The 15,220-nt window shown below is 45.0% G+C and overlaps 1 protein-coding gene across 1 annotated transcript in view; it reads left to right on the top strand.

Annotated features, from left to right (window-relative positions):
• WNT7A (Wnt family member 7A) overlaps nt 1-15,008 on the top strand; it is an 88,977-nt gene extending 73,969 nt beyond the window's left edge. Inside the window, exon 4 of the mRNA XM_020981257.2 lies at nt 10,254-15,008. Within this exon, the coding sequence (XP_020836916.1) occupies nt 10,254-10,733 (480 nt within the window). The 3' untranslated portion in view covers nt 10,734-15,008. The remainder of the gene's footprint in view (nt 1-10,253) is intronic.
• The last annotated feature ends 212 nt before the right edge of the window (nt 15,009-15,220 follow it).

Raw genomic sequence — 15,220 nt, 5'->3', positions numbered from 1 at the left:
TTCTTGTGGTCCAGCCTGGTCACCTATAGCCTTCTTTCCAATGTTCTTTTTTTTCTTTTCCTCTTTTACTGACCTCCAAACCTCTCATAAAAGCAAAGGTCCATCTTTTCAGTACTGACATTTTACCATTTTGCTAGAGCACCACTGCTTCCAAAGAAATAAAGGTGTGTGTTACACAAAGTATGATGGTGAGGGGCGTGGTGGATATGAGCAGGTTGTGGCCCATAGCCCATAAGGTAACTCTGAAGAGCAGGATCACATCTAGGGATTGTACAACAGGAAAAGAAGTGGATGGCCAGAATGTTCCCCAGGTACCCTGAAGAAAGTCAGGCCTCAGGGGGCAGCTAGGAGGCACAGTGGATAGAGCACCGGCCCTGGATTCAGTAGGACCTGAGTTCAAATCTGGCCTCAGACACATAACACTTACTAGCTGTGTGACTCTGGGCAAGTCACTTGACCCCATTGCCTAGCCAAAAAACAAACAAACAAACAAAAAAGAAAGTCAGGCCTCTAGCATGTTGGCAGACCCCCTGTGGCAGACTTTTGGAAGGTCATAGAGAAGAGCTGTGTGGAATGGGAAGAGAGGGATGGATTGTCATCTGCAATACCCAAAACACTGTTTTGGGCAAACTCCCAAATCAATGAAAGATCATAGTTCTGGTTGAGTTTGAGTATTTAAAGATGATCACCATGGGACAGCTGATCCCCAGCCTCTTTTCTTTCCAGTTTAGTTGTATATCAGAAAGAACACTGGATTCAAAGTCAGAGGAATTCCGGCTCTGCTACCTGTAACTGTGTAAAAAATCACCTTTCTCCTCTGGACTTCATCTTCTCCATCTGCAAGATGAGGGCTTTGGACCAGATAATTTCTGAATCCCATGATCCTCTGATTCTCTCTGATATATCTAAGTCTGGCCACAGTTAATCCCCTCAGAACTCTCTCCCATCTGGTCATCTAGTGTTCCTTAGCCCACTTCCCTTCTCAGCTGGGACCCCTCCCCCCAACTCTTCCTCCCTTGTCCTCTTTTTTGTTTCCTGTCTGTCCTAACATCAATCTCCTAATAACCAACATGCTCCGGAGTGGGTAGTGATGACCACTCCCTTCCCTAGTACCCTATTACTGGTGACTGGATTAAAGTGAAAACTAGGCTTGGAGTAAAGAGACCAGAGCTTCAGCCTGGTATATGATATGGGACAAGGCAATTAATTTCACTTTGTTCTGATGGCCTTAAGTATAACTAGGAGGCAGTAATTCCCATTTTCCTCTTTGGACTTTTGTGACTCCAAGGAAGAAATACTACAGCTTTAGCTCTTAGGAGAAAAAGTATAACAATCCATTCTAATTATCATTATCCTTATCACCAGCATCATCATTATTAAGGCATTATGGGTCAGGAAGTCCTGGGTTCAAGTCTCAACTGGCTGTGTGATGATGGGTGAGATGCTTAACCTCTCTTTGCTCTGTAGGCAATTCTCTAGGGCTAAAGATTGCAGAAAAGATGCCAGCTCATATTGGTGGAGGGAGTTTTTCTCATCCAGCTGGCCCAGTTCCTGCATATAGTTGAAGTTTGGGGTTATCTCTGAGCAATGCTTAAGTCTCTTATTCCTATCCCTTCCCAAATTGTATTGTTTATTACTAAACCCAATGGGACTATGTCCCTGATAGCCTCTTGCTAGGGCTGCTACTGAGAACGTGATATGCATATTCTCCTAGCTCTGCTCCTGACCTAATAGAAGCTGGAATGCTATAAGGTAGAGGGCACAAGGGTAAAGGGCAGGAACCAGAAGGCCCAAATAATCCTAACCCTGATTAGTGGCCGCCATTTTGAGAGCACTGCTTTGTAAAGGTTGTCTCAACTGATCTGCACAATCACCTTGGGAGGTAGATATTATAACCCTCCTGTTACCCATAGAGAACTGAGGCTCTCCAGAGGCTAAGAGATGTGCGTGTTGGTCACACAGTAAGTCAGAGGCAGGATTCCAACGTCCACCTTCCTGATTCTTAAATCCAGTGAGAGGGAGCCTGATATGGGTAGTGGGTAAATCACGGGACCTGTAGTCAGGATCCTTGAGTGCAAATCCTGTCTTAGACATTCACTAGTTGTGGGGCAAGTCACTTAGCATCAATTTTCTCATCTGTGAGATAAAAAGATTGGACATCATAGGCATTAAGGTCTCTAAATCTCCAGCAGGTTCCCTCCGTAGACGAGCTGAGCTATTCTTACTTAAATCCCTCGGTGAAAGATCTCAAAAAGGAAGAACACACCGCATTCTGCTTTAAGACAATTTGGCATGTAATCTGCGGTACAAAACCAATAAATTAAGAGGGAGATGATTAACCTTATAAAATGATTCTCCGTCTTGCAGATGAGCTCATAGATCCTAGGTCTAGAGATGACCTCAGAGGCAATTTGATCCAACCCTCTCATTTTACAGATCTTGAAGAAATTGAAGCCTAGGGAAGTTGTGGCTTGTCCAAGGTCACACAATTAGTGTCAGAAGCCAGATTTTGAACCCAGGTCCTCTGACTCCAGAGACATTGCTCTCCTTCAAAGTCCCTTTAAATAAAGGTTGTCCCAGTGCATCTAAGTATTCAATTCAGTAAACATTTAAGTGCCTACTATTTGCAAGACACCCTACTAAGTTCTGGGGATACAAAAAGGGCAAAGCATAGTCCCTGCCCTCGAGGAGCTTACAGTCTAATATCGTGCAAACAAATACATACAAAGCAAACTACATACAGGATAAATGGCAAGTAAGAGAGGGAAAACACTGGAATTAAAAGGCATTAGGGAAAATATTTGAGGAACAGCACTGGTCTAGAGTAGAAACATGCTGGGTTTGGAGTCGGGAGACTGGTATTAGCTGTGAGAGCATGGACAAGTTGTCTGATTGCTCTGAGCCTCAGTTTCTTTTTCTGTTACATGGTAAAATGCTAAGAATATTCATATCACTATGAGAAAAAGCACTTTATGAATCTTAGAATGTTCAGAAAATGTAAGTGATTGATCCCTGGTTTCTTTTGGTGAGGAGCCTCTCCCCACCCTCCTGCCCACTGATGCTGCCCCCAGTTTCTCCTGCCTATCTCTTATTTTTGCAGAGCTGTTTGTAAGTTATCCCTTCCATTAGTCTGTGAGCGCCTTCAGAGAGGGGGCTGTTTTTTTTTTTAACCTTTCTTTGATCTCCAGAACTTAGCACAGAGCCTGGCAATGATTGGTGTTTAATAAATGCTTATTAACTGACTGGCTCTTTGACAAAGGGCTGGGTGCAGGGGTGGGGTGAGCAGCAAAGATAGTTTCAGAGCTCAAGTGTCTGCTCATTTCATAAACAACCTAGTTACTGAATCTGAAATGAAAATACTTGTACACTGTAAGGCAGAATTTAATTTACATGAATCTGATTTCCCCAGAACTTGATAGACCTGTGGCTGTTGTGGACAGGGAGGGGTTTCTGTGCTCCAAGGGCCCTCTAGTCCAGGGATGCACTCTAAGTTGGTAGAGTAATCTCCACCCCCTCCCCCCCAGCCCGCCCTCCCTTCCAATTCAGGACCACTTATATTTCTCTGGTTTGGGACACACAACTCACTGGTTAGACTTTGAAAGATTGGCTGTTGGGAAAAAGTAGCAAACCAACCCAAGTGTGATAGTATCAATTCTGGGGATGAGCCAGGAAGTCGTCTTGCGGCCAAGTGTTTCTCAAGGCCCCTCCTCAGCTCTCGGCTTGGAGGATGCCTGGGGCTCACTCTGGTATATTGTTGGTACTCCCTAGGTGAAATGTCAAGGGGAGGACAGTTTCCTCCTTCCTTCCAAGGGTGTGAAAACTCCCTCCTTCCACTTCCCCTGTTCCTGGTACTGGGCAGAAGTGGACAGAGAGGTAGGGAGCTGGGTTCAGGGATACCATTAAGTGTATGGAGTCATGGAATTTTTCAGAGCTGGAAGGGACCTTGAGTATTCAGACTGACTCACTCATTTTGCAGATGGTGAAACTGAGGTTAGGGTGGTAAAGTCACTTCCAAGGTCACCCGGTGAATAGCAAAGATGGAATGAGAACCTTGACCTTGTGGCTCTGAGCCCCCCCCTCCGGCTTCCTCTTTGATCCTCCAAGCACTTCTGTGTGGTATTCACTGTGTATGAGAGAACCAGTTCTGAGACTGGGTGAGGAGACAGAGAGCTGGGTTCACCTCAGGTTGTAAGCTAGACTTTGATGTGGGGCAAGAACTGGCCAACTCGAGCAGAAATGAGGCAAAGAAGGGCAGATAAATCAGAGATACAAAAGTGGACCAGCTGCAGTGTGAGACCAGGAAGCCAGTAGTCTCAGACCAGGGGTCAGCATGGAGGGAAAGATCAGAATGTAGCATTGTGCCCCAAGTCCAGGCAGGGAGGAAGGCAGTTGGAAAGCAGGTGCCCAGGTAAGGATCATCTGCCCCATTTTACTGGTGAGACAATAGAAGCCCCACCAAGAGAAGTGACTTATCCAAGGTCACACAGGTATTAAAGAGGGAAGAGCAAGGATTTGAATAATAGAACTGCAAAAGAACTTAGAGGTAATTTATTTCAATCTCTTCATTTTACAGATGAAGAAACTGAGGCTCACAGAGGTTGTGAGTTGACATTTAGCAGCTGTGTGACCCTGGGCAAGGAACCCTCTCTGTTCCTCACTTCCCTCATCTGTAGAAAGGGGATCGTAATAGCACCTATCTCTCACGGTTTCGAGGATCAAACGAATTAACATATAAAAGTACTTTGCAAACTGTAAAGTCTTTATAAATGCTAGTTGTTTATTATTATTATTGTTGTTGTTGTTATTGTTATTATTAACCAAGGTCATACAAGTAGCAAGCATCAGAACTAAGACTTGTACCCAGGGTTTCTAACCCCAGATTCATTGCTCTTCCATCCTACCCACTGAGACTGAACAACAGGTGTGGGCCACGTTAACAATAGTGAGGAGAGAAACAATCTGATATCATGCCAGCCCTTTGTCTGAGCCCAAGAAGCCTGACTCTTCTCTACCGAGGTAAGAGGCTGGAGCAATGAGCTTGTAGTCGGCTCAGCCTGGGTTCAGATCCTGCCCTTGATACCGGGGACAAGTCTAGCTGCTCACTGAGAGTCAGGTGCCTTGCTAAGATCGACAGGAGGGAAGATTTGTCTCTGGGTGACACTGAGCAAATCAGTTCCCCCCTGTTACTCCTCAGGCATCTCCCTTTAAATTGTTTACAATTGTGGTGTACTTTTTAAGAGGGAGTTGCTGCCCTTGTAGCAGACCTGTGTCTTGCAAGAAAAGACAAGCATCTTCTTCTTCTTCATTATCATCATCATCTTCATCATCATCATCATCATCAACCTAGCTTGCCTCATGGTTACTGAGGGCTCTCATGGGCACTCTTTCACTTGACCATAGTCATCCTCAGAGGTAGGAAGTGCAAGGATTATCGTTCCTATTGTTTGGATGAGGAAACTGGGCCCAGAAGTGCCTTAACCACAGCCACACTTACTCTAGTAAGCAGCTGAAGAATGAGGATTTAAATTCCTATCTTCCCACTCCCAAGTGTGACGGGCTTTCTGCTGCGCTTCATTGCCTTCTTGGATGGAGTAGACAGTGAGTGGAGAGTACAGAGGAGTCCCAGACAAGGGTGGCAGTGGTGTCACTGAGCCCAGAAACTTCCCAGATGAATGAAACACTTACATTTTTGTTTGGGGGGGGTGGATTCTGAAGATGAAACATGGCCAAGCATGAGATTTTTTGGACCACCTGCCTCCTTTGATCCCAAGGAAGTCCTGGGGAGGAGCCTGCCGAGTGACCAGCCCTGGGCCTGGCCTAGATTATATCCAGTTTAATGTCAACCCAATGAGACCACTGAGGCTTCCCAAAAGCATAGTTTGCAGGATTAGGGCTGGTGAGGCTAATGTGATTATAGTTCCATCACTCTGTTTTCTCTGAAATGCCTGCTACATGCTGATCATGGTAACAAAAGGAGAGGCTGCCTCGCTGTAGTGGGGGTGGGGAAAGAGGGGGATGGAGCTCACCACCCAAGTCCAACACCAACTCCAAGCCTCCTGGGACACCAGGCAAAGGCCCTCGTGGAAGGCAGGTGTTTAAGGAGGATTAAGTCACTTCATGCAGGTGATAAAGTGCAGAAATTCCAAAGTGTGTGTGTATGTGTGTGCGTGTGTGTGTGAAGTTGTAGATTAGGATCCAAGGATTAGTTGTTCATAAACAGGCTTAGGCAATTTCTCTTTTTACAGGTATCAGTAAAATCATTGACCTTTACTGCTTACCCAGAATGAAATTTGAGAGTCAGCATGGCACAGTGGATGGAGAAATGTCTTGGAAGCCAAGAGGAGCCAGGTTCAAGCCTTGCCTCTGTAAGAGACTGGCTATGAAATGCTGGGGAGCCAACTTCTCCTTTTGGCTCTTCAGGAAACTCTAATATTGCCCATTGCAAAGAAGGTGAAGAGGGAGCAGGGCCTTGTTAAAGGGCGTGTCTTCACCCAGGAGCTCACTGTGCCTAATGAACTAATAGTTCTGTCCCCTACTCCTGTCAGCGTAATCATTGACATGAAGCATCCTCACTACTTATCCAGAATGAAGGCTGAGAGTCAGTTGTCAAGGGAATTCCATTCATTTTGACAGAGACGCAAGTTTAGGTGGAATGTTATTCCTGCCCTCACGAATTTAAAATCTAGTAAGGGAATATGGCAAGTACACAATAATACCTTTGTTGTTGTTGTTTTCTGTGGTATAGTAATTCTCTTGAGGAACTTCCTCTACCAATGCAGATTGGCATATTTTGTGCAATTAAGGGTCTTGGAGAGTTGCATGAGGGCACTGAGAAGGTATATGATTTACCCAGGGTCCTACACAACCAATATGTGCTACTATCTTTCCTTCCTTAAGTCAGCTCTTTATCCATTGTCTTCCTAACATTTATCCATTGACTTCCAGAGATGTGAGATGAAAACACCATCTGAAACTATTGACGTTCCTAATTCAGTAAAAACAACTCACATTTTTACAGTTCTTTTGAAACGTTATCTTGCTTGATTCTCAGAATAAGAGAATGTAAGCTCCTTGAGGGCATGTGTTTTTTTTTTTATTTGTTTTTTGATTGCTATCTTTCTGTATCTCTAATACCTAGCACAGAACTTTGCACATAGTAGATAATTAATAACTGCTTGTGGAATTGAATCGAACAGTGCCATAAGTAGGCAGTGCCAACATTACTATATCTGACACCTTCAATCTAGTTCCACCCAATACAGAGATGGCCCTGGGTTCTTCAAGCTTGTGTCAGTATACACAAGCCTATTAAAGTAGAGCGTCTGACTAGGGACCCAGTGATTACAGTCTAGGGACTCCATAGATTACAGCAGGAAGTATGGGGGAAGGGAAGAGCACTGACTCGAGAGTCAGAGACTGGAAGGAAGTGGTGCTTTCCACAGAAACAGGTAAGTTTGGAAGGTAGGCAGGAGGGGAGGAAAAGTTATGAGCTCAGTTTTGGACATGTGGAGATTAGGGTGGACGTCCGGCTTGAAATTTCCACCAGTTACTTAATTGGTGGTGTTGGAATGAAGCTGAGGGCAGAGCCTGGGCTTGGATATATAGGTCTTGGAGTCATTTACATAAAGATAATAGTTAAACTCATGGGAACCAATGAGAAAGAGTAGACTGAGAAGAGAAGAGAGCCTAGGACATAATCTTGGGGAATACCCATAGGTAGAATGGGTGAAGTGGATGAGGAACAATCATAGAAGATGACAGATATGGAGCAGGTCCATAGGCAGGAAATAGAGCAGGAGAGAGTCGTGTTATAGAGTACTTGAAAAGAGACAATATCCAGGAGGATAGGGGGTGGGTCAAATGTAGCGAAGGGGAGAAGGTTTAGGACTAAGAAAAATGAATAAGAGATCACTCATAAGTCTACTGTGCTGTATGAATTAAACTCCAATTAACCAGAACCCAACTTAGCAGCATCTTTAATTAGGTGTTAGGAGAAAGTGCAGATAGCGGGAAAAGAAACGGACAACACAAATGTGCATAAGAGCAGAGTGCCTGACACACACATAGTAAGTGCTTAATAAATGTTTGTTGACTTGCATTAACTTGGCTTCACCCATGGGATGCCCTGAATTGGCTTCAGAGAACAGAAGTAAAAACACTGGGTGAAAAAGGTCATAGGCAAAGAGGTAAATGTAAAATTTCCTAACAATTAGAATTGTCCCCAAATGGAATGGCTCACCTCTAGAGGGGGAGGGGGAAGAGGAGGTGGTGGTGGTCCCAGGTGTTGGAGATCTGGGGGCAAAGGCTGAATGATCACTTGTTGGGTATTTTGTAGGGGGAATTCTTTTTTGTGTACACATTATACTTGATGGATGCAGAAGCCTTTTCTACCTTTGACATTCTGTGATTCTGTATCACTCATTTTCACATTGATGGCCCTAGGGGCCTATAATATCCTTTAGTTAACAAGGTCACACACTGCTAGACTTTGCTGATCAAATTAGGTACATTGGACTCAGACATGTTAACAAGAATTTTCAGCAAGTGTTGAGCTAAAACACGGTTCTCTGGTTTTCCAAATTAACCAGAATATTAAATTCACCAGAGCCCATTTCTTGACCATTCCATTTAGCTGAGAATCTACTAGGGGGCAGTTAAGTGGCATAGTGGATAGTTGGGCCTAGAGTGAGGAAGACTTATCTTTTTGACTTCAAATCTAGCCTCAGACACTCACTAGCTGTGTGACTCTGGTTAAGTCATTTAATCCTTTCTGCCTCAGTTTCCTCATCTGCAAACTGGAGGAGGAAATAACAAACCACTTCTGTATCTTTGCTAAGAAAACCTCAAATGGGTTCACAGAGAGTTAGACGTGACTGAAACAACCCAGCAACAATTGTTGTGATTTGGTGTTGGATATTTGGGTTGAAAACAATGAATGTGGCATGAGGCCAAGAGGTCTAGTGGAAAGAACTTTAGATCTGGCTCTTTAAAACTGGTTCAAATCTTAGCTCTGCCACTTACTATGTGTGTGGCCTTGATCAAATACCTTCACCCCTCTCGGCCTTATTTTCCTTATTTGTAAAGTGGAAGGGTTGGACCAGAGCAGGGCTTCTTCATTGTTTTTTGTGTCATGGACTCCTTTGGCAGTCTGGAGAAGCCTTTGGACCCTTTAGCAGAATAACATTTTAAATGCATAAAATGAAATACACAGGATTACAAAGGAAACCAGTTGTATTGAAATACAGTCATCAAGATATTTTTTAAATAGCAAGAAGTTAAGATGGGATCTCAACCAATAGGTTAAGGACCCTTGGACTAGATGATGTGAAAAGTCTCTTCTAGTTTGAAATTCTGTGATTCTACAATGCTATAATCTCCTCCAGGGCAAGAACTGTCTTTTGCCCCTTTTTGTATCCTAAACACATAGTAGGCACTTAATATTTAATGTTTATTGACTGACTGTGGCCCTGTTCAGCCAAGGATCCCACATTTTTGAAAGTTTCACAGAACAAATATGAAAATAAGGTAGTTGGGAAGGTTTCAGTTTATTCCTGTCTAAGGGGAAGAATAATGGATTAACTTACATATGCAGGTCCTTTCTAGACAAAGACTTTTCTGACAGTATGCAAAAGCAGAATGCCACTAAGCTGATTCTGTCCCGGTAGCCAAGCCACACAACCTTGTTACTAACTAGCTGTGGAACTCAGATTTGTCACTTTAATGTCTCTGTGCCTCAGTTTCTCTGTAAAACAAGTGGATTGGACTAGATAATTTACCCTTCACCTCCCCTGGGGTCTTTTAAAAAATTTTTAAATTTTTTTAGCCCTAACATTCTACGTTCTTGGGTCCCTTGCTGCTCTGATATTCTCTCTTCTGAGGTTTAACATACTATGCTCCTGAGCTCTCGTATTTGTAATCAGTGCTCTTAGGATAAATTCAGAATTACAAGATGGAGAAAAGTCCCTATGAAATGGGAGGGCAGGGAACGATTGCAGGAGGAGGGTCTGGCCCCGGGGCTTCATTTAAATGACTTTCTCTCTCTCTCTCTCTCTCTCTCTCTCTCTCTCTCTCTCTCTCTCTCTCTCTCTCTCTCTCTCTCTCTCTCCCCCTCCCCCCCTCTCTCTTCTCCCCCTCCCCCTCTCTCTCCCTCTCTCTCCCCCTCCCTCCCTCTCCCCCATCTTCTCTTCCCTCTTCTCTCTTCCCCTCTTCTCCCTCCTTCTTTCGCCTTTTCCTTCTCCTTTCTCTTCCTGCAGATATTAGAAGAAAACATGAAGCTGGAGTGTAAATGCCACGGGGTGTCAGGTTCGTGCACCACTAAAACCTGCTGGACCACGCTGCCCAAGTTCCGCGAGCTGGGCTATATCCTGAAGGACAAGTACAACGAGGCGGTGCACGTGGAGCCGGTGCGGGCCAGCCGCAACAAGCGCCCCACGTTCCTTAAGATCAAGAAGCCCTTGTCCTACCGCAAGCCCATGGACACGGATCTGGTGTACATCGAGAAGTCACCCAACTACTGCGAGGAGGACCCCGCGACGGGCAGCGTGGGCACCCAGGGCCGAATGTGCAACAAGACCGCCCCCCAGGCCAGCGGCTGCGACCTCATGTGCTGTGGTCGAGGCTACAACACCCACCAGTACGCGCGCGTGTGGCAATGTAATTGCAAATTTCACTGGTGTTGCTATGTGAAGTGTAACACGTGTAGTGAAAGAACAGAAGTGTACACCTGTAAGTGAGCTGCGTGGGTTGGGGAGATACTGGGGGACTGGGTGGGTGAGGGGGATGTGGACGGAAAGGGGGAGGGAACGGCGATGTGCTGGGCCGTCCTCCCATTCTCCCCCTCACCATCCCACTGCCCGCTGAGAAAGGAAAAAGATGGAAAAAACCGAGGAAGATGTTGGCATGTGATCTAGCCTGACCTTCTCCAGGCTGTCACCGAGATCTACCGGGCCTCTTCCAAAAGACCAGCCTTGGGTGGAGGTTTTTTTCCTGACTTCTTATGGGGAAGCTGGTACGTTTCCTGTTAGACCCAAGAGAAGAGCAGAGAGCAGCCAATCCCATCCTCTCCACAAGTACCCTCAGCCGCTAAGTCACTGGAGTCAGTGTGGGCCCGGGTGGCCTTAGGCAGACCACCAGGCTGGGCCAGGCCAGGCCCCTGGGGCTCAGGGTCAGCCTCCCCCTGGGAGCGAATGGATCCATCTGCACAGTGACTGTTTGCTCCCCAGGAATCAAACATGGCATAAGCACTGCGACTGACTACGAGAGAATCTTGGCATGGGGCCTCAGCCCCCCAGCGTGATTATCCCTGCAGAGTGCTACCCACCAGGCGCATTGTCGCCTTAGCGCTCATGGAAGTGCTTCAGGAAACTCTCAGCTGGTTTTCGTCTCACTCAAGTCACTTCGGCAAGCCGCGATTGCTCCTGCTGCTCAACGTTGGCTAGAAATGAGATGGCCTTCCTTTGAGCTGCCATATTATTATTATTATTTTTTAAGCAGGGACGTCAGGCTCCCGGGCTTACTAATAGCAATATTTAACAATTTATTCAGATAAAAAATAATATTAATTTATTTAATTAAAAGAACTCTACCACCACTGGAAAAGATTCTGCAATCAAAGTAGGCTCCTTGCTTTCGTTGTGAGATAATTTTGTCAACTGGGCAAGGAACAATTGGAATTGTACATAGTTATTCTTTATGCAGATATTTCTACTAGTTGATTTTGCAAGTTATTCCTTGCAGTCCTAGATGTTTAAGTATAAAAGCAGGCATCTTTTTACATATATATATTTTTTGCTGTTTGCTGCTAGTTGTCTGGAAACTCAAGTTGGCATTGATCTTGAGATCTTTACCAGTACATACCAATACCTTCTTTCCCCCCATCCCCTGCCAGGTAAGACTCACCATCCTGAAAATCGAGTTTGAGATGCCTATACAGAGAGACAGAAATGAACTCCAGACAATTTCCATCTTTTGGAAAGTGACCCATAGGATAAGAGAGTATATTTTGTAAGAGACTATTTTTATATGAATATTTTATTTATACTATGTTTGCCTGTATCATGCTATAACCTGTTCTACTTCTCAAATCAGGCAGCCAACTCATCCTGTTTATCAGAGGAAGGCTGGTGAGGCCTTGGGATGGAGGAGGATGGAGCTCCGAGTGAGCCCAAGTGGGTCTCTTCCCCTCATATCACACAAACTCCCTCTTGGGATCCAATTTGCCAAGCATGCAAAAGATCCTTCAGTCACATGGTTCAAAAGCGTGATTGGTATTAACAGGATACTCTGTGAACCCATTTGGAGGAAGAAAAAAAAAGCCAACCCCAACAAATTTAAGCTCCCTTCCCCTTGTGGCCTGGATCAGTCAACTGCGGCCCTGTGATTAGCAAAAGCAGTGGGTGTATTGGCCCGGAAATCCCCACATTGTGGTACTGTCACAATGGATCGGATCAGCCAAGATCAGCAGGCTCGGACGTTGCCGACCAGACGAACACACACACACACACACACACACACACACACACACACACACACACACACACACACATCACTTGCCTCCCACAGATAGTGGTTACTCCAGAACCCTGTTTTAATGATGAAAGGGGTTTGAGGAGATGCCTTTGAGTTGCCTAGCTCCTACCAACATTTTCTTAGAGGACTTTTCCATAAGATGCCAAAATATCCCATCAAAAAATAGAACATTCAACCAGTTGACCTTTGGGTTCCTCAGCCTATTCATTGCCAAGCAGCTGCAGCCCCAAACTGACCAGTGGACTGGAGAGTGCATTATCCAAGACTGAAAGTGCAAACCACCCAAGGCAAATTGAGAAAAAGTAGGTTCTCTCTTCTTCCATCCTCTCCTGTCCTCTTTTTTCTTTCCTTCTCTGGGGGGACAGGTAGAGAGAGGCACTTAGGAGTTAGTAAGGGAAAGTTTCTAAATCATGGAAGCTCTTCTCTCCCCAATCTTGCCTGGATCTCCACCCTCTTACACTCATTGCTTCCCAGGCTAGGAAGGTCTCATTTGGGAGAATGTGTACATGACGTAATGAAAATAACCTTGAATTTGGAGACCTAGATTTGAATCCTGACTCTGCTGCTTAATTCTTGTGTAAGTTACCTTCCTTGAACCAGTTGCTTAACTTATCTGGGTCTCAGTTTCTTTATCTGGGGTTGCTCTTAACCATTTTTGTATCATGGCCCCCTTTGGTGAGCTGGTGAAGACTGGGCTCCTTCTCAGAATAAAGTTTTTAAATGCATACAGTACAAAACATAAGATTACCAAGAATAACAACTCTATTGAAAAACTATATGAGCTCTATTTAAAAATGCAAGTTCACGGACCCCAGGTTAAGAACCCCTGGATTAAATGATCTCTCGGCTCCCTTCTAGCTTAAATCCTATGATTCCTAGAGGATTAAGTGCCAAGTAGTTGATGTGTCCCTGTAGGTGGGTCTGCTTCCATATGTGGCTCTGTATATTGTTTGCGTGTGGGAGCATAGGATTTAGAGTTGACTGGGACCTGGGGTGGCTTGAACCAGATTCAAATGTAATTGGGAAACATTTAACAAAATCAATAAAAATACAGTAGAACACAGATAATGTTATGTGGTTTTCTAAGTCAATATATGCCCACAAGGATCCTTATGCACAATTTGGTGGTCCCCCTTTCTGTTTGGTGTAATCTAACCCCATTATTTGAAAGACGACACACAGAAGTTTAGAGAGAAATGATTTGCCCAGGACCATATAGGATTTGAACTCAGGTCTGCTGATTCTAAATCCATTGCTCCTTCCGTCACCACTACCATCTCTATGTAGCTGTTTATGTAGCCAAGTCTATATAGTCATCTTACCTTGTTTCTGCATTCATTGCCTGTGTTCTATATGTTTCTGTGTGCTTGTCACTTATTTTTTTTTTCTACCTAGTGATGAACAGGAGTTGATGGAGGTCATTGGTGTCCTGTTCTTTTTGTATACCCAACTTTTCCTCTTGGTATTTGGGAACTTTTTCTAGCTCCTGCTGGAGAAGGAACTGCCTTTTAGAAGAAAAGACCCTGGGAGAGTATTGGGGCTACTGACTGATCCACAATGCCCCTATGATCATGACACCAGCGAAAAGCCAAGTAGAATGGGGGCCCAGGGTCTCCAAATCACACACCTTTCTGGGGTTGGTCATCTGATTAAGTGGGATTTGGGGGTAAACCTCTTCTTAGAAAACAGACTCTGCTCCACACAGAGTGTAATTAACCCCCTAGCCTGGTGTGCCTCTGCACACCTGCCACCTCCACCCTCCTAGCAGACCTGTTTCCCTACCATTCAGCCCCAGGTGACCCCTATCAAATTGTCATTTACCTTCACAGTGGGGAGTCAGAGCCCCAGCTGAGCATATAATTAAAAGAATGAAAGTATTTTTGGTAATAAGAAAGTTGTTATCTTGTCAGGTTGGTTATTTTCATGCAAAAACATCCCAGGCAGTCCTTGCTTTGGGTTTGGCTTTGGAGATGCACAGCAGACACTGCCCTCGGAGGTTACAAGTCCATCAAGGGCGAGGCCTGTTTCATCTTGTGCCCCAAAACACCGAGGATGGCTCCTTGGAGCTCCTACCCTTTCTCCTACCCCCCCCCCCCTCTCTTCCTCCAGTGCGAGTATGGCCGCCCCCGTCCCGAATGAGTCCATCTCTTCCTGCTTTGGAGTTAGAATCGGGGGATAGATGTCCCATCTCTGCATGGATGGTGGCTGTCATCTTGAATCCTGGCCCTCGTTTGTGCCTGGGGCTTCAGTTTCTCCATCTGTAAAATGGGGATAATAATAGTTACCTCCCTCACAGGGCTGTTGTGAGGATCCCTTCGTTGGTGTTTGTGTGGCACGTTTAAGCTGCAGAGTGATGATGGGCGCTAAGCATTATTATAAGCTCCTTAAAAACACCCTTCTTCCAAACACTTTTACTCACAGGAATAAACATTTGGATCTCTGTATGATGAGAGTTTTCTTTTTCCTTTTGTTTCCTGAAGAAGTGGCTTTCCTCCTCCCTTCCATCCCCATCAAACACCCCCACCACCACCGAACAAAAATTGAAAACTTAAATCGTCGGTTAATATTTGGAAATGGTTCCCAAAAAGGTCCTCTCTAAGGAGACAGTGTGGTGGGAAGCGAGACAATACAATGACCTGTGTTCTAGTCTCAATCTGCCCCTCATGTGCTGTGTCATTTTGGACAAGATCAT

Source organism: Phascolarctos cinereus, unplaced genomic scaffold (genome assembly GCF_003287225.1).
Source record: "Phascolarctos cinereus isolate Bilbo 61053 unplaced genomic scaffold, phaCin_HiC Scaffold_4;HRSCAF=312, whole genome shotgun sequence".
In the NCBI taxonomy this organism is placed as follows: domain Eukaryota; kingdom Metazoa; phylum Chordata; class Mammalia; order Diprotodontia; family Phascolarctidae; genus Phascolarctos; species Phascolarctos cinereus.
The sequence above is the reverse complement of the archived record's forward strand: the minus strand, read 5'-3'. Positions and strand labels throughout refer to the sequence as shown.